At 58.3% G+C, this 14403-nt stretch overlaps 5 protein-coding genes across 5 annotated transcripts; 1 reads left to right on the forward strand and 4 right to left on the reverse strand.

Annotated features, from left to right (window-relative positions):
- Positions 1–76: 76 nt before the first annotated feature.
- Positions 77–4309, reverse strand: PHYSODRAFT_531129 (multidrug resistance protein ABC superfamily; the record flags this gene model as incomplete). Its single annotated transcript, XM_009539996.1, has 2 exons — positions 77–189; positions 289–4309. The coding sequence occupies 2 exons, from the start codon at positions 4307–4309 to the stop codon at positions 77–79; spliced, it is 4134 nt and encodes a 1377-aa protein (XP_009538291.1).
- A 594-nt stretch (positions 4310–4903) lies between these two features.
- PHYSODRAFT_341657 (hypothetical protein) lies at positions 4904–6045 on the forward strand (the record flags this gene model as incomplete). Its single annotated transcript, XM_009539997.1, has 5 exons — positions 4904–4983; positions 5068–5312; positions 5374–5656; positions 5740–5809; positions 5890–6045. The coding sequence occupies 5 exons, from the start codon at positions 4904–4906 to the stop codon at positions 6043–6045; spliced, it is 834 nt and encodes a 277-aa protein (XP_009538292.1).
- A 941-nt stretch (positions 6046–6986) lies between these two features.
- PHYSODRAFT_307335 (hypothetical protein) lies at positions 6987–8661 on the reverse strand (the record flags this gene model as incomplete). Its single annotated transcript, XM_009539998.1, has 5 exons — positions 6987–7371; positions 7524–7574; positions 7816–8065; positions 8127–8280; positions 8446–8661. The coding sequence occupies 5 exons, from the start codon at positions 8659–8661 to the stop codon at positions 6987–6989; spliced, it is 1056 nt and encodes a 351-aa protein (XP_009538293.1).
- A 1037-nt stretch (positions 8662–9698) lies between these two features.
- PHYSODRAFT_341659 (hypothetical protein) lies at positions 9699–10082 on the reverse strand (the record flags this gene model as incomplete). The annotated part of the gene is made up of 2 exons (XM_009539999.1): positions 9699–9824; positions 9900–10082. 2 exons carry the CDS (start codon positions 10080–10082, stop codon positions 9699–9701), a joined length of 309 nt encoding a protein of 102 aa, XP_009538294.1.
- A 214-nt stretch (positions 10083–10296) lies between these two features.
- PHYSODRAFT_531138 (hypothetical protein) lies at positions 10297–14058 on the reverse strand (the record flags this gene model as incomplete). Its single annotated transcript, XM_009540000.1, has 2 exons — positions 10297–11519; positions 11883–14058. The coding sequence occupies 2 exons, from the start codon at positions 14056–14058 to the stop codon at positions 10297–10299; spliced, it is 3399 nt and encodes a 1132-aa protein (XP_009538295.1).
- Positions 14059–14403: the final 345 nt, after the last annotated feature.

Consider the following 14403-nt stretch of genomic DNA (forward strand, 5'->3'; position numbering starts at 1 on the left):
GCTTGCATTAACGTGTTAGGGTGGAGCAGGAGAAACTCAATAGCAGTTCAAGTATGGAGATCCGAGTGTTTGTGGCCTATGTTGCGCTTGTGCCGACCGTGTAGGAGCTGGAAGACGGCGACCACGCAGTCTCTCGAAACAGTCGCGCGTAGATGCCGTCCCGGAAGCGCAGCAGCTCTGCGTGGGTTCCTCGGTCCACGACTTGTCCGCCGTCGATCACGTAGATACTGTCGGCGTTCCTGACCGTAGCGGAGTCGCCCGGGTGCGCGGCAATCACGGTCGTTCGACGCACCCGCTGGGCCACGATGGTGTCCAGAGCCTGTTGCACGGCGATCTTCTCGCTCTCCGCCCCAAGAGAGCGCATGGGCTCGTCCAAGATCAACAGTCTGGCGTCTTGAAGCACGGCTCGAGCAAGCACGATGCGTTGTCTCTGACCTGGTGATAGCTGGAGCTGACCCCCCACCCGTGTTGCGTATCCGTCAGGCAGTCGAGAGATAAAGGCGTGAGCGTGGGCCACTTCGGCTGCAGCAACGATCATGTCCAGCTTTGGCGGGGCTGCCATCCCGTACGCGATGTTCTCAGCGATCGTGCCCAGGAACAGCGTCGGCTCTGGACCCACGAAACTCACTTGGGCGCGCAGCCACGACACGTCCAGCGATCGGATGTCGACTCCGTCCAGCAGAACGCGACCACTATTCCCCGAAGCGGAGCTCAAGTCGTAGAAGCCCTCGAGAAGCGCGAACACAGTGGAGATTCCAGAGCCCGGAAGTCCACAGAGAGCCACAGTCTCCCCAGCCTGGATGCGTAGCGAGAAGCCATTGAGGATGAATGTGCTTGGCCGTGTCGGGTAGGCGAACTTGACGTCCTGTAGCGTCACGCTGCCTCGGAGCATGGGGCTTTGGGGCAGTGGGCTGTGCTCTCCATCTGATGACGACGGGGACGACAACGGGGGAGCTAAGCCATTGGCACTACCGGCAACGATAGCGGCGTCACGCAGCGCGAAGATATTCACGCCAGCCTGCTCTGCGCCGCCGATGCTGTTCAACCAAGCCACCGCAAGACCCAAGGACTGAGCAGAGACAATGACAACCAGTAGCGAGCGTGTAAGCTCGCGGAATGTGGCATCACCATAGTGCACCAATATCCCACTCAACCAGCAGGCAAGCGCGCAGGCACCGACCATGACAACTGCGCTGAAGCCTCGAGCTATAGCCTCGTGCTGGGCCTGGTCACGAGTGTGCCGCAGCGGACGCTGAAGCAACGCATCGAAGCTGGAGCACCACGAGTTCTCGAGTCCCAGCGTCACCACCGCCTGGCGGTTGCGCAGTGCCTCGTTCACGTGGACTTCCACCGCTTCTTCCGCCTCGGCATCATCAGTCGCAGTCTTTGGCGCGTGGGGGTTGCAGATGGCCTCGCCGATGAGCAGCAGCGGCAGTGCAGCGATCATCATGAGTGTGAGCATCCAGCTGCCCCTCCAAAAGGCCACGACAAGTGATGCAGCCAGCGTACAGAGTATCTGGAGCTTGTAGCCCTGAGCCCTTCCGATGATGAGAGAGGCTGTCGAGGCCTCCGTAGCCAGGGACTTGGTCAGCACCTCAACAGAGTGCTGCGGGGCGTCGAAGAACGGCAGTGGCTGGGCCAGCAGCGAGTTGAAGTGCAGATCTCGCAGACGCGACGCCACGCGCTCCGTTGCCGCGTCCAAGCAGAAGAGCTGGATGCTCTGGAACACGACGATAACAGCCGCTCCAGCACTCAGGAAGAAGCCGTGCCTCATGACCAGCGGCCGCAGCGTCTTCACCACGTCCGCTGCGTCTTCCGCCTCCGTCAGATCGGCCAACAGCCTGCTGATCAGAACGCCGAGCATTGGAGCAGCCAGTCCGACGATCACGGAAGCCACGAGCCCAAAGGCTAGGAACTTGCGCTCTGGACGGGCGAGCGCCGTGATGTCTCGCTTCGTGAGCTTCGTGGGGGATGTCGGCGTCGCCTTGGTCACTCGTCGTTGGGATCTCTTGGACGTCGCTGTCTCCGGACTCACCAAAGTCTGTTCGTGCTCCCGTACAAACGTTGGCTGCGTGAGGCGCAAACGGCGGTAGAAGCTGTTGCCGCGGTGCATGAGCTCCACGTAGGTGCCCTGCTCGACGATCTTGCCCGCCTCCAGCACCATGATCTTGTCGGCGTACTCCACTGCTGCCATGTTGGCCTGACGCGTACACAGCAGCATGGTCGTGCTTCCAGCCCCAACAGCTCCGCTGAACCTCGACAGCAGCTCCTGCGGACTGAGCGTAAGCTCATCCAGAAGCAGCAGCTTCGGCTCGCGGATCAGAGCTCGGGCCAACGCGATACGTTGTCGCTGCTGCGTCGTCAGCTTGATGGCTTCGTTCTCGCCCACGCGCGTGCTGTATCCGTCAGGCAGCGACATGATGAAGTCGTGGACGTCGGCGCGTTGAGCGGCGTTAATCACGCGCTCCTCCATCTGGCCGCTGCTCCGTCCGCTGAGCTCTCGAAGTACTACAAGCCCCATCATGATGTTGTCGAAGATGGACGCGCGGAACAGCGTCACGTCTTGCGTGACGACGCCAAGCTGCGCGCGCACCCACGTCGAATCCAGCGCGTTCACCTCCCGGCCGTCCAGCAGGATCAGCCCCTGCGAGGGCTCGTACAGCCGCGTCAACAGCGTGACCAGCGTGGATTTCCCGGATCCGATGCCCCCGACGATAACGACGCACTCTCCAGCCAAGAGCGACACGTTGCAGCCTCTCAAGACCTGGCGTTGGGGGCGAGTCGGGTACGAGAAGTGCAAGTCCACGGCCATGACGGCCCCGGAGAACGTCGCAGGTCGCGGCAACGGGTTCACGACTGCGCGGCTGGTCCTTGAAGGCGTCTCGAGCAGTTGGTAGAGCTGGGAGGCTGCGTTTTGAGCTCTGGCCACGGCTGCGAAGCTCGGGATCAAGTGACCAAGGGCGTGACTTCCGATGATCACGCCCAAGAGCGTCGCGAACACCTCGGCAGGCTCCGCTTCTGCCTCGTAGACCTTCTTCCCGCCGTACCAGAGTCCGATGGCGCTCATGACCCACAATGTTCCAGTCACCACTCCCTGCAGTGCTGCGTGCTTGCCGTACTGCACAACCCGTTGGCGCTCAGTGATACGGACACGAAGCGCGTGCTTCTCGCGCACGCGCCGCTGCGCGTTGAGCGCCAGCACTGTCTGCATGTTGTTCAGCGCCTCCGCAGCCACCACGTCTGCTTCGTTGTCCTTCTCGCTGTCTCCTTTGTCCATCAAGAGCACGAGCACACAGACGACCACAGGCGCCACGCAACTCACAGCGAGCGTCAAGTCCCAGAGCGTCATGAAGGCGACTGCAAAACCTCCAATGAACTGCGTCATGAACCTGCAGACAGCTCCGAGCTCGGGTCCAAGGCCTCGCCGAATAGACTGAGCTTCACGGATGAGTTCACCACCGAGAGACGATGCTAGAGACTCGTTGACGTCGAACCACGGCTGGTGGAGATCCAGCAGCACGTGACGCAGCACCTGCTCCCTCAACGACCGCAACATCCTCTCAGCCGTGTGCGAGAGACACAAGTGCGCGGCGTACGCCGTGACCCCCAGAGCCAGCGACAGCAGCATCAGCGTCAGTGCAGTAAAGTCCACGTCGTGCCGGTTGAACGGAGCGAACGCTGCGATCGCCGCCTTCACCTCTCGAGCCAGCAGCGCCCACAACGCGCCGTGGATCGTAGCAGCCAGCAGCCCCATGCTCATGACAAACAGATCTCGACGTGTAGAGAGGCGAGCGACGAGCTGTCGGAGCCCCACGCTCGCCTTCTTCGCCGTCTTCTTGTCCTCATCAGACCTCCGCTCCTCGTCCTCTTCGTCTGCTACGACTGCGACGGCCGTGCGACCTTCACGCAGCTCCCTCAGAGCGTCCGCGATCGCCGTCGTGCGTCTGTAGCTGCTGTTGTGCGAGTTCCAGGACGTGTCCAGCGACCGCGGCCGCGTGACGACGCCCGTGGTCGGCACCATCCGCTTGACGGACTCGACGGGCATCGACAGCAGCGCGTAGTCGCCGCAACTCGAGGCGTTCGAGTCCACGTCGTCCACGTCCACCTCGCGGCCGTCGCTGTCGTCGAAGAACTGGCTGCTGTTGAAGCTACAGAAGCTGTCCGTGCCCGCGAAGCCGCTGCTGTAGCTGTAGCTGCTGTTGAAGCTGCCGCGGCCGCCGCGCGGGTGCGGGGGCCCAGGGGCCACGCACAGAGACGGCAGCTCCATGGTTTCGTCCAGCAAGGGCTGGTCGCGCGGGTCGGGACGCATCGATGGATGGTGGCGAGTTGGACAATGGCCACGAGAGGGTTATGGGGGTTATGGAGGAGGAGGCATACTGTTGTCGTCATGGAAGGGAAGCGGAAGCTCGCGGCATCTTTCGACAAGAGTGTCACCCAGTGAGCAGCAACACATGACATGAGGCACGAAATGTAGCCATCGAGTCAGCGTGGGACGGACTGAACTCTTGTCCTGTGTGGCGACTTGCGAGTTTTTCGCTGGTCGTAACGTAACGCTTGACATGTTGAAGTGCTGGAAGATCGACGGCGGGTGGCTCGTGATCAAGACAAAAATGTCGGCCCGCTTGATATGAAGGGGAGGCTTGGTGCGTGCACAACATTCCCGTGCCAATCGGTGGAGATCCACTCGCAGGATGACGACGTCATTTCATGCCAGACGATGGATCTGGGACTGCTACATATCCTCCTAACGAGGATAATTTTTGCAGCGAGTCTTGGTGAAAGGCGAGTTTAGCCCAAAAGTGCAGAGCAATGTGCACCGTCTCATGATTCTCTCGGGGGCAGATCTAACGAAATTTGGGATGATTGTCGGACACTGAGATTTGCGGGCCTACAGTACAGTATCATGGCGTTAAAGAGCTCCGATGCGAAGGTTCTTGCGCCTGTAAGCGAGCGTGCAGTCTTTTCATCGATGAAGCTCATGGCGTAGGTGCATGTAGTCTTACTACCCGAAGATTAGGAAAAGTGATGGTTCACTTTCGATGCCTCCAACTTCATCTTTATCGTCAGACCACCAGCACCCGCCCCCATCAGTTCCAAGCTCACTTCTCAATTTCCAGTCTTCGGCTCAAGCAAAACCCTCTACTTGTACCCGATGTTCACCGGAATCACGCTCTCCTCGGCCCTCGCTTTGGCGAGCTTGGCGTCTCGCGTTAACGCCCACGGATACCTCGAAGAGCCCAAGCCGTCTTGGGTCAGCCAGCCCAATCCTGGGTGGATCGCGCTGGTGGACAACTACTGGGACATTGGGTCGGGTTCAAGACCATGGCTGCTCAGAAGGGCATGTCCAAGATGTTGTGCTGGACATGGTCTAAGGGCAGAAGTGCGGCAACACTGTGGTAACTGGAACCCCGCAGCCCATTCCCAGCGATGGGAAAGTGAAGTGGTTGGGCAACGGAGGCGGAGGCTTCACGCACGTGGGTCCGTGTGAGGTGTATCTCGATGACAAGATGGTGCTTCACGGCGACAACTGCGAGGATGAGTACAAGGGCGGCGCTGTCGGATCCACTGAGACGTCGGACATGCCCGTGGTGCAACGGGAAGTGCACCTTGAGCTTCTACTGGCTGGCATTCCAGAACGAGCAGTGGCAGGCGTACGGTAAGGTCGCTTTTGGATTATTACTTGGATTCCTTGAGTGCGAACTCCTCATCGCTTTTTGCATGCTGATTTCTTTTTCCTAGTGAGCTGCGTCCCGTTGTCGGGAAGTGGTGGATCGTCGACGAGCACGCAGTCTACACCGACCACGCAGGGGTCTACTCAGGGAGTTGAGACAGCTAACAAGGAGGAATCGAAGGCGAAGAACAAGTCGGAGCAAAACTCCTTCGTCGGAGGAGTACAAGTCGACGCAAACTCCTTCGTCGAAGCAAGAGTCGACGCAGACTCAAGCCCAGACGACCCAGGCCCCCTCCAAGGAGCAGCACTCCATGAGCTTCAGCAACCTGAACGGGGGTACGGGAACGGTGCAGCCTTCGAGCCTTCGTCAGTAAGGCGTCGTCCTTTGAGATCGGATATACTTGACTCGTTCGGTTGGTTTGAGCATTTACATGTTAGCGAGTTTCATGTTGCAGGACTTAGGAGATTCAGTCTCCTCGCAAGTGCACACAATTTCAGTGTTGTCTTCCTCGCGCTTAAAAGTGGTGTGTGTGCATCCTCGAAGTGCTTGTTTTTGAGTCTCCCTAGCTGAAGTAGCCCGTCCAGAAGCTCGCAGCAATCCTTGAACGAAGCCGCTGCGTGCCAACTGGAAGTAACAAACCACATTGTGTTGACAGCCATGTTAGGAGCAGCATCCGTACACGGGGAGGAGCCTCGTGTTGGTGGCTGCGTTGTAGGCGGCTCCGTCGTTGGGAACGCCGTCTCAAAGCTCTCGTCCGATTCGTCTTCTTGTCGCATTGTCGGCCCGTGTTTCTTCGGTAGCTCCTCCTTCGTGCGCATTTGCCGAGTACTGAGCTCGACGGTCATCCACACCTTCTGAATTGTCAGCAGACCCAAGTGTCAACATTGCAGCTGCTGCGATCGCCAAAGCCAGCTTCGTCCTTCCGAGCAGATTTTAGAGCTTCTTCTAGCTGGTAGATAGATCTCAAAGTGAGCGAGCTGCCGCTAGAATCGACCATTGGAGTTGGCTGTCGCTGTAGCGAATTGCGTTGATCGTGAAGCCATTTCGTCAGATAAGGCCAGCATGCTATCGCTGCAACAAGAGCAAGTATGTTGAAGGCTACCAACCTTACGTGTACTGTACATTTTTCGCATTAGATAATAAATGTACAATAGTTTTGCCCGCGGGTGAGTCCGCGCGACTTGTTTCGGGATCGCTCGCCGTTCGTGTTGAGTCAGATTTTCCAAAGTTCGTGTAAGAGCAAGAGAGCGTCCGGAGCGAGCCATCATTGCTCAAGCTCGGCATTGTTGCGCACGCCCGACGCCGTCCAGGTCCTCAGTGGCAAGTCACAGCCAGGAGAAGCACGAAGCCGTCGCTGATGAACTTGAAGGCGATCCTGAGAACGAGGAGAGCAGCCAGCGACACGACCGTGTAGTAGGTGGCGAGGGCGAGCGTCCGCTTGAGCGTTCGTAGCTGGAACTCCTCGTTGGCCTTCGGCGTGTCGTCGGTGGTGATGGCCACCGTCACCTCGTTCGACGCGGGCAGGGGCAGCACTTGGGAGGAAACCATCGCGTTGGCTGGCTGGCTTGCTGGCTGCTTAGTGTGAAAGTGAGCTGTGAGTCGTGAGCTGCAGTGGGAAGATTCGCTATTGAGGTGAGGGGCCTTCACCCTCACTGAGGGCAACGGCGGAAGGTCCGTGTCATGAAAGACAAGCCACGATCTGCTCGGCTATCATCGAATGTCCACTACGCGCGCATAGACCAGGGAGCCCACAAAGTCTGCTGAAAGCCTCCGACCAGCATGTCGGTTGAGGTCCGTGTGGCAGACCAGGGCGGATGCACGCAGCACAACAGGGCTATCCCATAAGCTTACAGTAGAGATTCGCGAGGATGGCTGCGGAAGGCATCGGCAAAGGAGGGCTCACTGCGAGATGTTTAATTTATCTACACTATTATCATATCTACACACTGTACAAAAGCAGGCAACAGGTACCCCGTAATCCTAACTATAGGTCGTAATCCTGGTTGTAGATGGAGGCTGCTTCTAGGATAATGGCGCTGAACGAATGGGTCGAAGACTGCGGGTCCGTCGTCATGGCAGCGCAAGGAGGAGAACGAAGCCGTGTGCGATGAACTTGATGAAGAGGCAGAGCGCTGCGACGCACGCGACCACCTGAAAAACGCTGCTCAGAGTTGCCCGCACTCGAGTTGTGTCGTGTCCGTCCTTCTCGTTGGCCTTGTCACTCTCAATGGCCACGATCACAGCTTCGGGCGCAATGCGATAGCTCATAGTGCGGGACTGCACTGTTCTGGATGGGTCTCGGCGCTTGCGCTGGAGCTCGCAGATTCGAGAGTGGGGTCTTCCGTTGAAGGTGAAGACTGCCGAACCGCACCGATTAATCAAATCTCGCTCCGCTTGCCATCACCGTAATACTCAGCCGCCTGTGTACTACTACACGGCCATGGCTACATGTACCGTGCGGTTCTCGAGCTCCTACAGCACAGCGCTCTTTGCCTTCGTCTCCTTCCCGTGGTGGCGCACAAACACTACATAATCTGCAAGTCCATCGAGAGTATTCATATGAAACAGTCTTCTTCTTCTTTAACTTAGAGTTGAGTCCATGGGGCTCCTGTCACACGGGTACCCCACAATCTCGTACATGTAGCGAGCGCATAGCATTAGTGTACACGGCTGTCAGTCGATCCCGTCGCGCGCAAGCCCCATCTGGAGTGTCCTACGCAACTGGCTGCCTGGGGAGATTCCGAAGATTCGATCACCGGGTCCGAGTCAGCACCAGGAGCAGCGTGAACCAGTTGCCGAAGAACGCGGCGGCAGCCACGAGGCCGTAGACGAGGGCGACGGCCAGCAGCGCGTACATGACCTTGTGCCTGGTGAGCGTTTTGTGGGTGGAGCTTCGGTCCAGCGGCATGGCCGAGTTGGCGTCGTCTTTCGGGGTGTAGATCACCACCGTCACGTCGTTCCTTGCGGTCGAAGGCGCCACTTGGGTCATGGTTGGGATGTGGAGACTGGCTGGTGAGCTAGGCACTTGGCTTGGCTTGGGCTGCGCTGAGGCGAGCTAACTTGTAAGTGAGACCAAGAGCACCACCACCACGCGTGAGCGGAGAGAATGATCTGTTTGGAACCAGAGTGTCCACACCACACTTTGCACTGCACGGCGTGTGGGATTTGGGACGGTCTCAGCATGTGTTCGGGAAGCTGCAGTACATGTACACGACGCGCTTCAACTTGCGGGTCTCGAATAAGTTTGGATGCGACAGGCCTGCTCCACGCAGATGGAACTGCTGTCGCGCGTGGCAGACCCTGAGCAGGAACTGACATGTGAGCTGGAAACTTCGCTTTGAGATCTAATAGTTCGCTGCGCGCTCAACCAGGAAGGTCATCTTGCGTCGCTCGTTAGTCTAAGGAAACGGCGGCTGCCTGGGTATGCACGGTTACTTTGAGCGTATCTCCGCCATCACCAAACCGTAAAGCCTGACGTCGCTCGTCCACGCATTGGTCGTCAATGCGCGTTGGGGTTCTTCCATGAGGAAGAAACCTGGCCTTGTTGTTATAGCTATCATCCAAACCCCAAGTACATATTGTCAAGCATGTACGTATGCAGCTCAAGTGGCGCCGGCAATCGACAAATTCTCTCGGCTTTGGTGGCTTTAGAAGACAGGACAGGACATGACATGAACCAGTCATGGCTTGCCTGCTTCAAGCAAATCAGTGCCAGCCTGACCTGGTGATCGGTTTGGCTTTCACCATGATGCCCTTGATCCTTGGTGGTGCACAAGTTGATGCGCGGCGTTCTGTAGACTACAGCAGCATTCCAACGATTAGAAGCCTGCGCTAGTTGGGTAGTGCTTGAATTTCCTTCATTCGTATACAAGGTCGAAGTACGTACGGTCTCGAGGCTCACACAATTCAAACATTGAAACTGGTAAAGCTCATTGCTACGCTCTTTACCTTTCGTCTCGTGTACCATGGCATGGCGTAGAAATCACCAACAGTACTATAAATTTAATCAAGAATACTACACCAGCTCTATGGGAACGACACCTCGTTCCAATAGTCGTTGGCAATAACTTCGATAATAGTAGGCAACCTCATCTCGTTCGGCACACCAGCTGAGCTGTTCTTGACAACGTACAGTAGCTGCTTGGACTCGGTCTACTCGTAGTTGACATTTGATTTACCCCTCCTGGATCAGCAATGAAGAGAGCGCGAACCAGTCTCCGAAAAGACAGCGGTAGCCAGGAGGTCGTAGAAAAATACGAGCGCCACCAGAGCGTAGAGGGCGCCTTCCACCACATTGTACTTGGCCAGAATCTTGTCAAAGGAGCTTTTAACTTGGCGCTTGTTCATGTTGTCATCTCCCAGCGAGAAGATCTCCACCGCCGAGGCAGTCGAGAGTTCCACTTGAGCCATCCTCGAGCTGTAGAACTGTTGATTAAGCGGGCAGATTCGTGAGGCCGAGTAAATTCACCGCGTCCCCCTCCTCCACCAACACCATGCGTCTGAAGACATTGATACCCCATCGTGGGCTTCAGTTGAACGTATTAAGCTTCATGAACTCTAAAAGTTTCGCGATACATTTACGTGCTTTTATCATACATGGTCATGAGGACTTGTACCAATACACTTAGGATAGGAGATCGGGGTACGGGAAGCTCGAGCCCGAGAGGTGGTCGGGCAACGACGAGTGCTTGATCGGAGACGCAACGGTGGACGGAGAGGGCGAACACTCGCTGTTGGTTTTGCTCGCATGCCGCTGAAACTGCAGGTGGAGGTGCTGAAACTGCTGCCGCGCTCGCAGGGCGTTCGCCTGCATCTGCTGCACCGCCAAGAGCTCCTGGATCTGCACGGCGTAGCTAGCGTGGAGCTGCTGCAGCTTGGCCGCAAGTGCCTTCTTGTGCCGCCGCTTCAGCTGCTTGCGCTTGAGGTAGTCGTGCGCCACGTTCCGCCGCCAGTTGACACCGCCGATTGAGCTGGACGAGGACTTCTTCGACTGCGACTGCGACGCACAGCTGCAGTCCGGGTGCTTGTAGATCCGCTCACGCTCAGCCAAGAAGTTCATCTTGAGCCGCTCATTCTGTTGGGAAAACTGAAGCAGCAAGTTGGTCTGCTCGCTCGCCGCAGCGGCATAATCGGCCGCAGTGTCTTCGTCTGCGTCGACCATGCTGACATCGCTGCAGCTTGGCACAGGCGCACCAGCATACAGGTACATGGATGCCGACAACAGGGAGCCGTTGTCGCTGACTAGAGGCACCGACACGAACTCAGGCTCGTACTGCTCCAACTGCTCCAGCTCATCGTCCAGCTCGTCATATGTGTCCACTTCCTCAACGGACTTCGGCGACTCAATTTGGTTGTCCCCGTTCTCAGGCTCGTCCACGTCCTTCTCACTATCCGCGCGCGCCGATTTCTTGGATCCAGAGCGTCCGCGCTTGTTGGCGGCCGGCTTCTTGGTCGCCGAAGACACGATTTCAGCCTCCTTTTGGGACTCCTTCACAACCACTGCGTTGTCCTCCTGGTCCTCGGTGACCTCATCAGTAAACAAAGCTTGAGCCTTCATGCGGTGACCAGTCTTCTTTCCGCTGGGCACAGTCTTGGACTTGCCCTCCGCATGGTTGCTGCGAGAACTCAGCTGAGCCAGAACTGCCGCCGCATCCACAGCCGAGTCTGTGAGCTCCTCCTGATTGTTCTCTCGGGCCTTCGCGGCCGCGCGAGGCGGCGTCCACTGCAGTTCTTTCAGTGCCAGCAACTGTCTCTCTACCCTCGATAGTCCGGGCTGCTCAGGTGTGTTGGGATTTGACGACTCAGACGACGATGAGATCGATACGACCGGGGACGCCGTGCTTGCCGCTCCATTCCGAACCACACTAGAAGTTCTGCGCTTGGGGGTAGTGACTGCAGCGAGATCGTTCACTGCACTGGGAGAGCTGGCCTTGGCTTGAGGATTATCCATGCTGGGCGTCTTGGATTTTAGGGGCTTCTTCTGCAGTCCGCTCTTGCTCGACTTCCTCTTCTCACTATGAGAGCTTGCCTTCTCAGCCTCAACGCGGCCCCGCTTAATCTTACGACCTGCTTCCTGGGGCTTCGAAGAGGTCTCTTGACAGCCACGCTTGTGCGTCGCCTTCTCGAGCTTTTCGGACCGCTGGAACTTCTCCTTTACCGCATTTTTGTCTTCAACATCGGAGTCGCTGCTGCTGCCACTATCGTCCGAACTGCTTTCCGCGCCACCCAGGTCTCGCATTACGTTACGCAGGTCACTCTTAACCTGTGAGTATTCCCGCTTCTGGTTGTTGCGGTGCAGGAAGGCCTCCAAGCTGCGCACGAGGATCTGGTCCTGATTCGCAGCCACTACCATCCACCTCTCCTTCTCGCTCTCAGGCAGAGGAAGCACGGCAAGGAGCCCGCTGGTGTTCACGCGAGTGAGGTCCGAGAACTGCGCTTGGAAGTCAAGCGACGGGTCCACGAAGAACTGCTCGTAGCCTTCAATGTAGTCCAGGGGAGTCGCGATACCTGTCTCCTTCTTCGGCTGGTGGAAGAACACGCTGCCATCGCTGCACATGCCCACAGTGAAGGGCGAGGCGTCCTGGCCTGCAACCTTGCTGACTGTACGCATATGACGCTGGGCACTCGTGTCCTCCGCACCTCGTCGGCGACTTCCACGGGGGTTCCACGCACGCAGCGAGCTAGCATTTCTTGAGGTAATTGCAGCTTCGCGCTGGGCGCGCTGCTCCTTTGCGGACAACGGCAGGTCCAGGTCCATGCGGCTAGCAGACTGGAGGTCAACAACTGCAAGGGACTCGCTTCCGCCGTACGCGTAGTCTCCGTACACAGCCACAGTGTCGGTGGTCTGCTTGACGTCGGTGTGCGACTTCTTCGTAATTGTCACCGAGTTATCCGACGCGTCGTACTCCTCCTCCAGGTGCCAGATGCGCACGTTCTGGTGCTCCGACTTGGAAATAAACTGATTGGCGATGGTCGGGTGGAACGTAATGAACTCCAGCGAGATGCCATTCGTCTGCTTGTCGAACACGCACTCCCAGCTCCACTCATAGCCCTCGTTCTCCGTCTTCTTCTGGTAGAACCGCCACATGTGCACGTTCTTAATGCCGATACCGCAGAGCAACCGGTACTCGGTCTTCTTGCTCCCCTTGAGGTACAGGCTCTTCGCTGCAGCAAAACCCTTCAGCTTGGCATCGGAGTAAGTGTGCGAGACCACTTTGGCACTCGGCAAGCCAAACACACCAGTCTCATCGTCATCCGCGTCACTGTCATCGCTGTCACCACTGGTCAGCAGCGAGGACGAGGCGCTGCTCGACTGCTGCAGGTCCGTAGACGACGGCAGCGTGATGCTATCCACCTCAAACGCACGAATGTCCGTCGAACCACGGTACACACCTGCAAAGATGAACTTGCCGTCCTCCGGGATGGCCACCGTCACCATAATCTGCGTGTACATGCCGCGTGGCATGATCTGGTCCAGCAGCACTCCCCTCCTGAACACCAACGAGTCCTTGGTCAGCGGGTAGAGGTACACCATGCCGTTGTAGAAGCCCACCACCAGGAATTTGCCGTTCGGGGCCACAGCCACGGACGACACAGTGGACGACACCGAAAACTGGTACTCCAGTCCCACGGGCGCCATGCCGGAGCACGTGCTCGTAGTCGAGAGCGCGGGGCTCTGCGCCAGGGCCTCCCGCACCACGCGCATGTTGCCGATAGTGGCCGCGTCGAACGTCACCTCCGCCTCGTCACTGGAGTATCCCTCCTCTTCCGAGCTGGAGGAAGAGGACGAAGACGAGGAGCTGCTGCTGACGGGCTGCTGCTCTTTCACCGTCTTCTTGTCGCTGCTCTGCGTCTTGACGGGCGTGGGGAACTCCAGCTTCCTCGTCGGGTCGTGGCTGAGCGTGGACGACGCGCCGCTGGCCTTGAGCTTCTCTGCGTTCCTCCGGTTCGAGATGTCCTCGAGCACGCGCGCGGACTTGGAGAGCCCCACGCGGTGCTGGGCTGAAGAGGAGGAGGAGGAACCTGTTGCCTTCTTGGGGGGCTTCAGCCCGCTCTCCTTCTGGCTGCTGTTGGTGCTGCTGGGCGTGAGCTTGAGCTTCTTGGGCTTCTTGTCCAGCGTCTTGTGGTGCGCCGCGGGCGTGGAGAGCCCCTGGTGGGCGCCCAGCGGCCGCTTCATGGCCTTGAGCTTGCGCGCCGGCTGGCCGCCCAGTGTGAGTTTGCTGTGCGGCTTCTGGGTGGCGGACGCGGGCGCCGGCGACAGGAACGAGGGTGACGCGAAGCTCTGTGATTGGTCCTTGCTGTGGCCTGCTGCGCTGCTGCCTTTGGCCGGCGTGGAGGCCGCAATGAGGGCGGCCAGCCCGCTGCTGGATAATGCCTTGCCGCTCATGGCGATTGCTCGGGCTGTAGGGACGCGCGCGGCCTCGAAGAGGTCGGGTTGTGGGCGCGAGACGCTGCGGCCGATGCTGAGGCGGACGCGAGTGCACACGCGTGGTTGCGGGTCGATAGGGAGGCGCGCGTCCACGAGAGATCCGGTCGGCGGCTTGTTGCGGAATGGCGCGTTCGAATGGGAGCGGGCGATTTGCGCGCGAAGTCGGCTGCCGTTCGCGCCAAACGCCGGTGGATATTTACATGAGACTCTCTCAAACCCATAATCTGGTACAAGTGCATGTTCACTGGATACTTAGTAAAGGGAGGATATATATCGGAATAAATGGTACGCGGTACCCCATGA

This window comes from Phytophthora sojae (genome assembly GCF_000149755.1).
Source record: "Phytophthora sojae unplaced genomic scaffold PHYSOscaffold_14, whole genome shotgun sequence".
Lineage (NCBI taxonomy): Eukaryota > Oomycota > Peronosporomycetes > Peronosporales > Peronosporaceae > Phytophthora > Phytophthora sojae.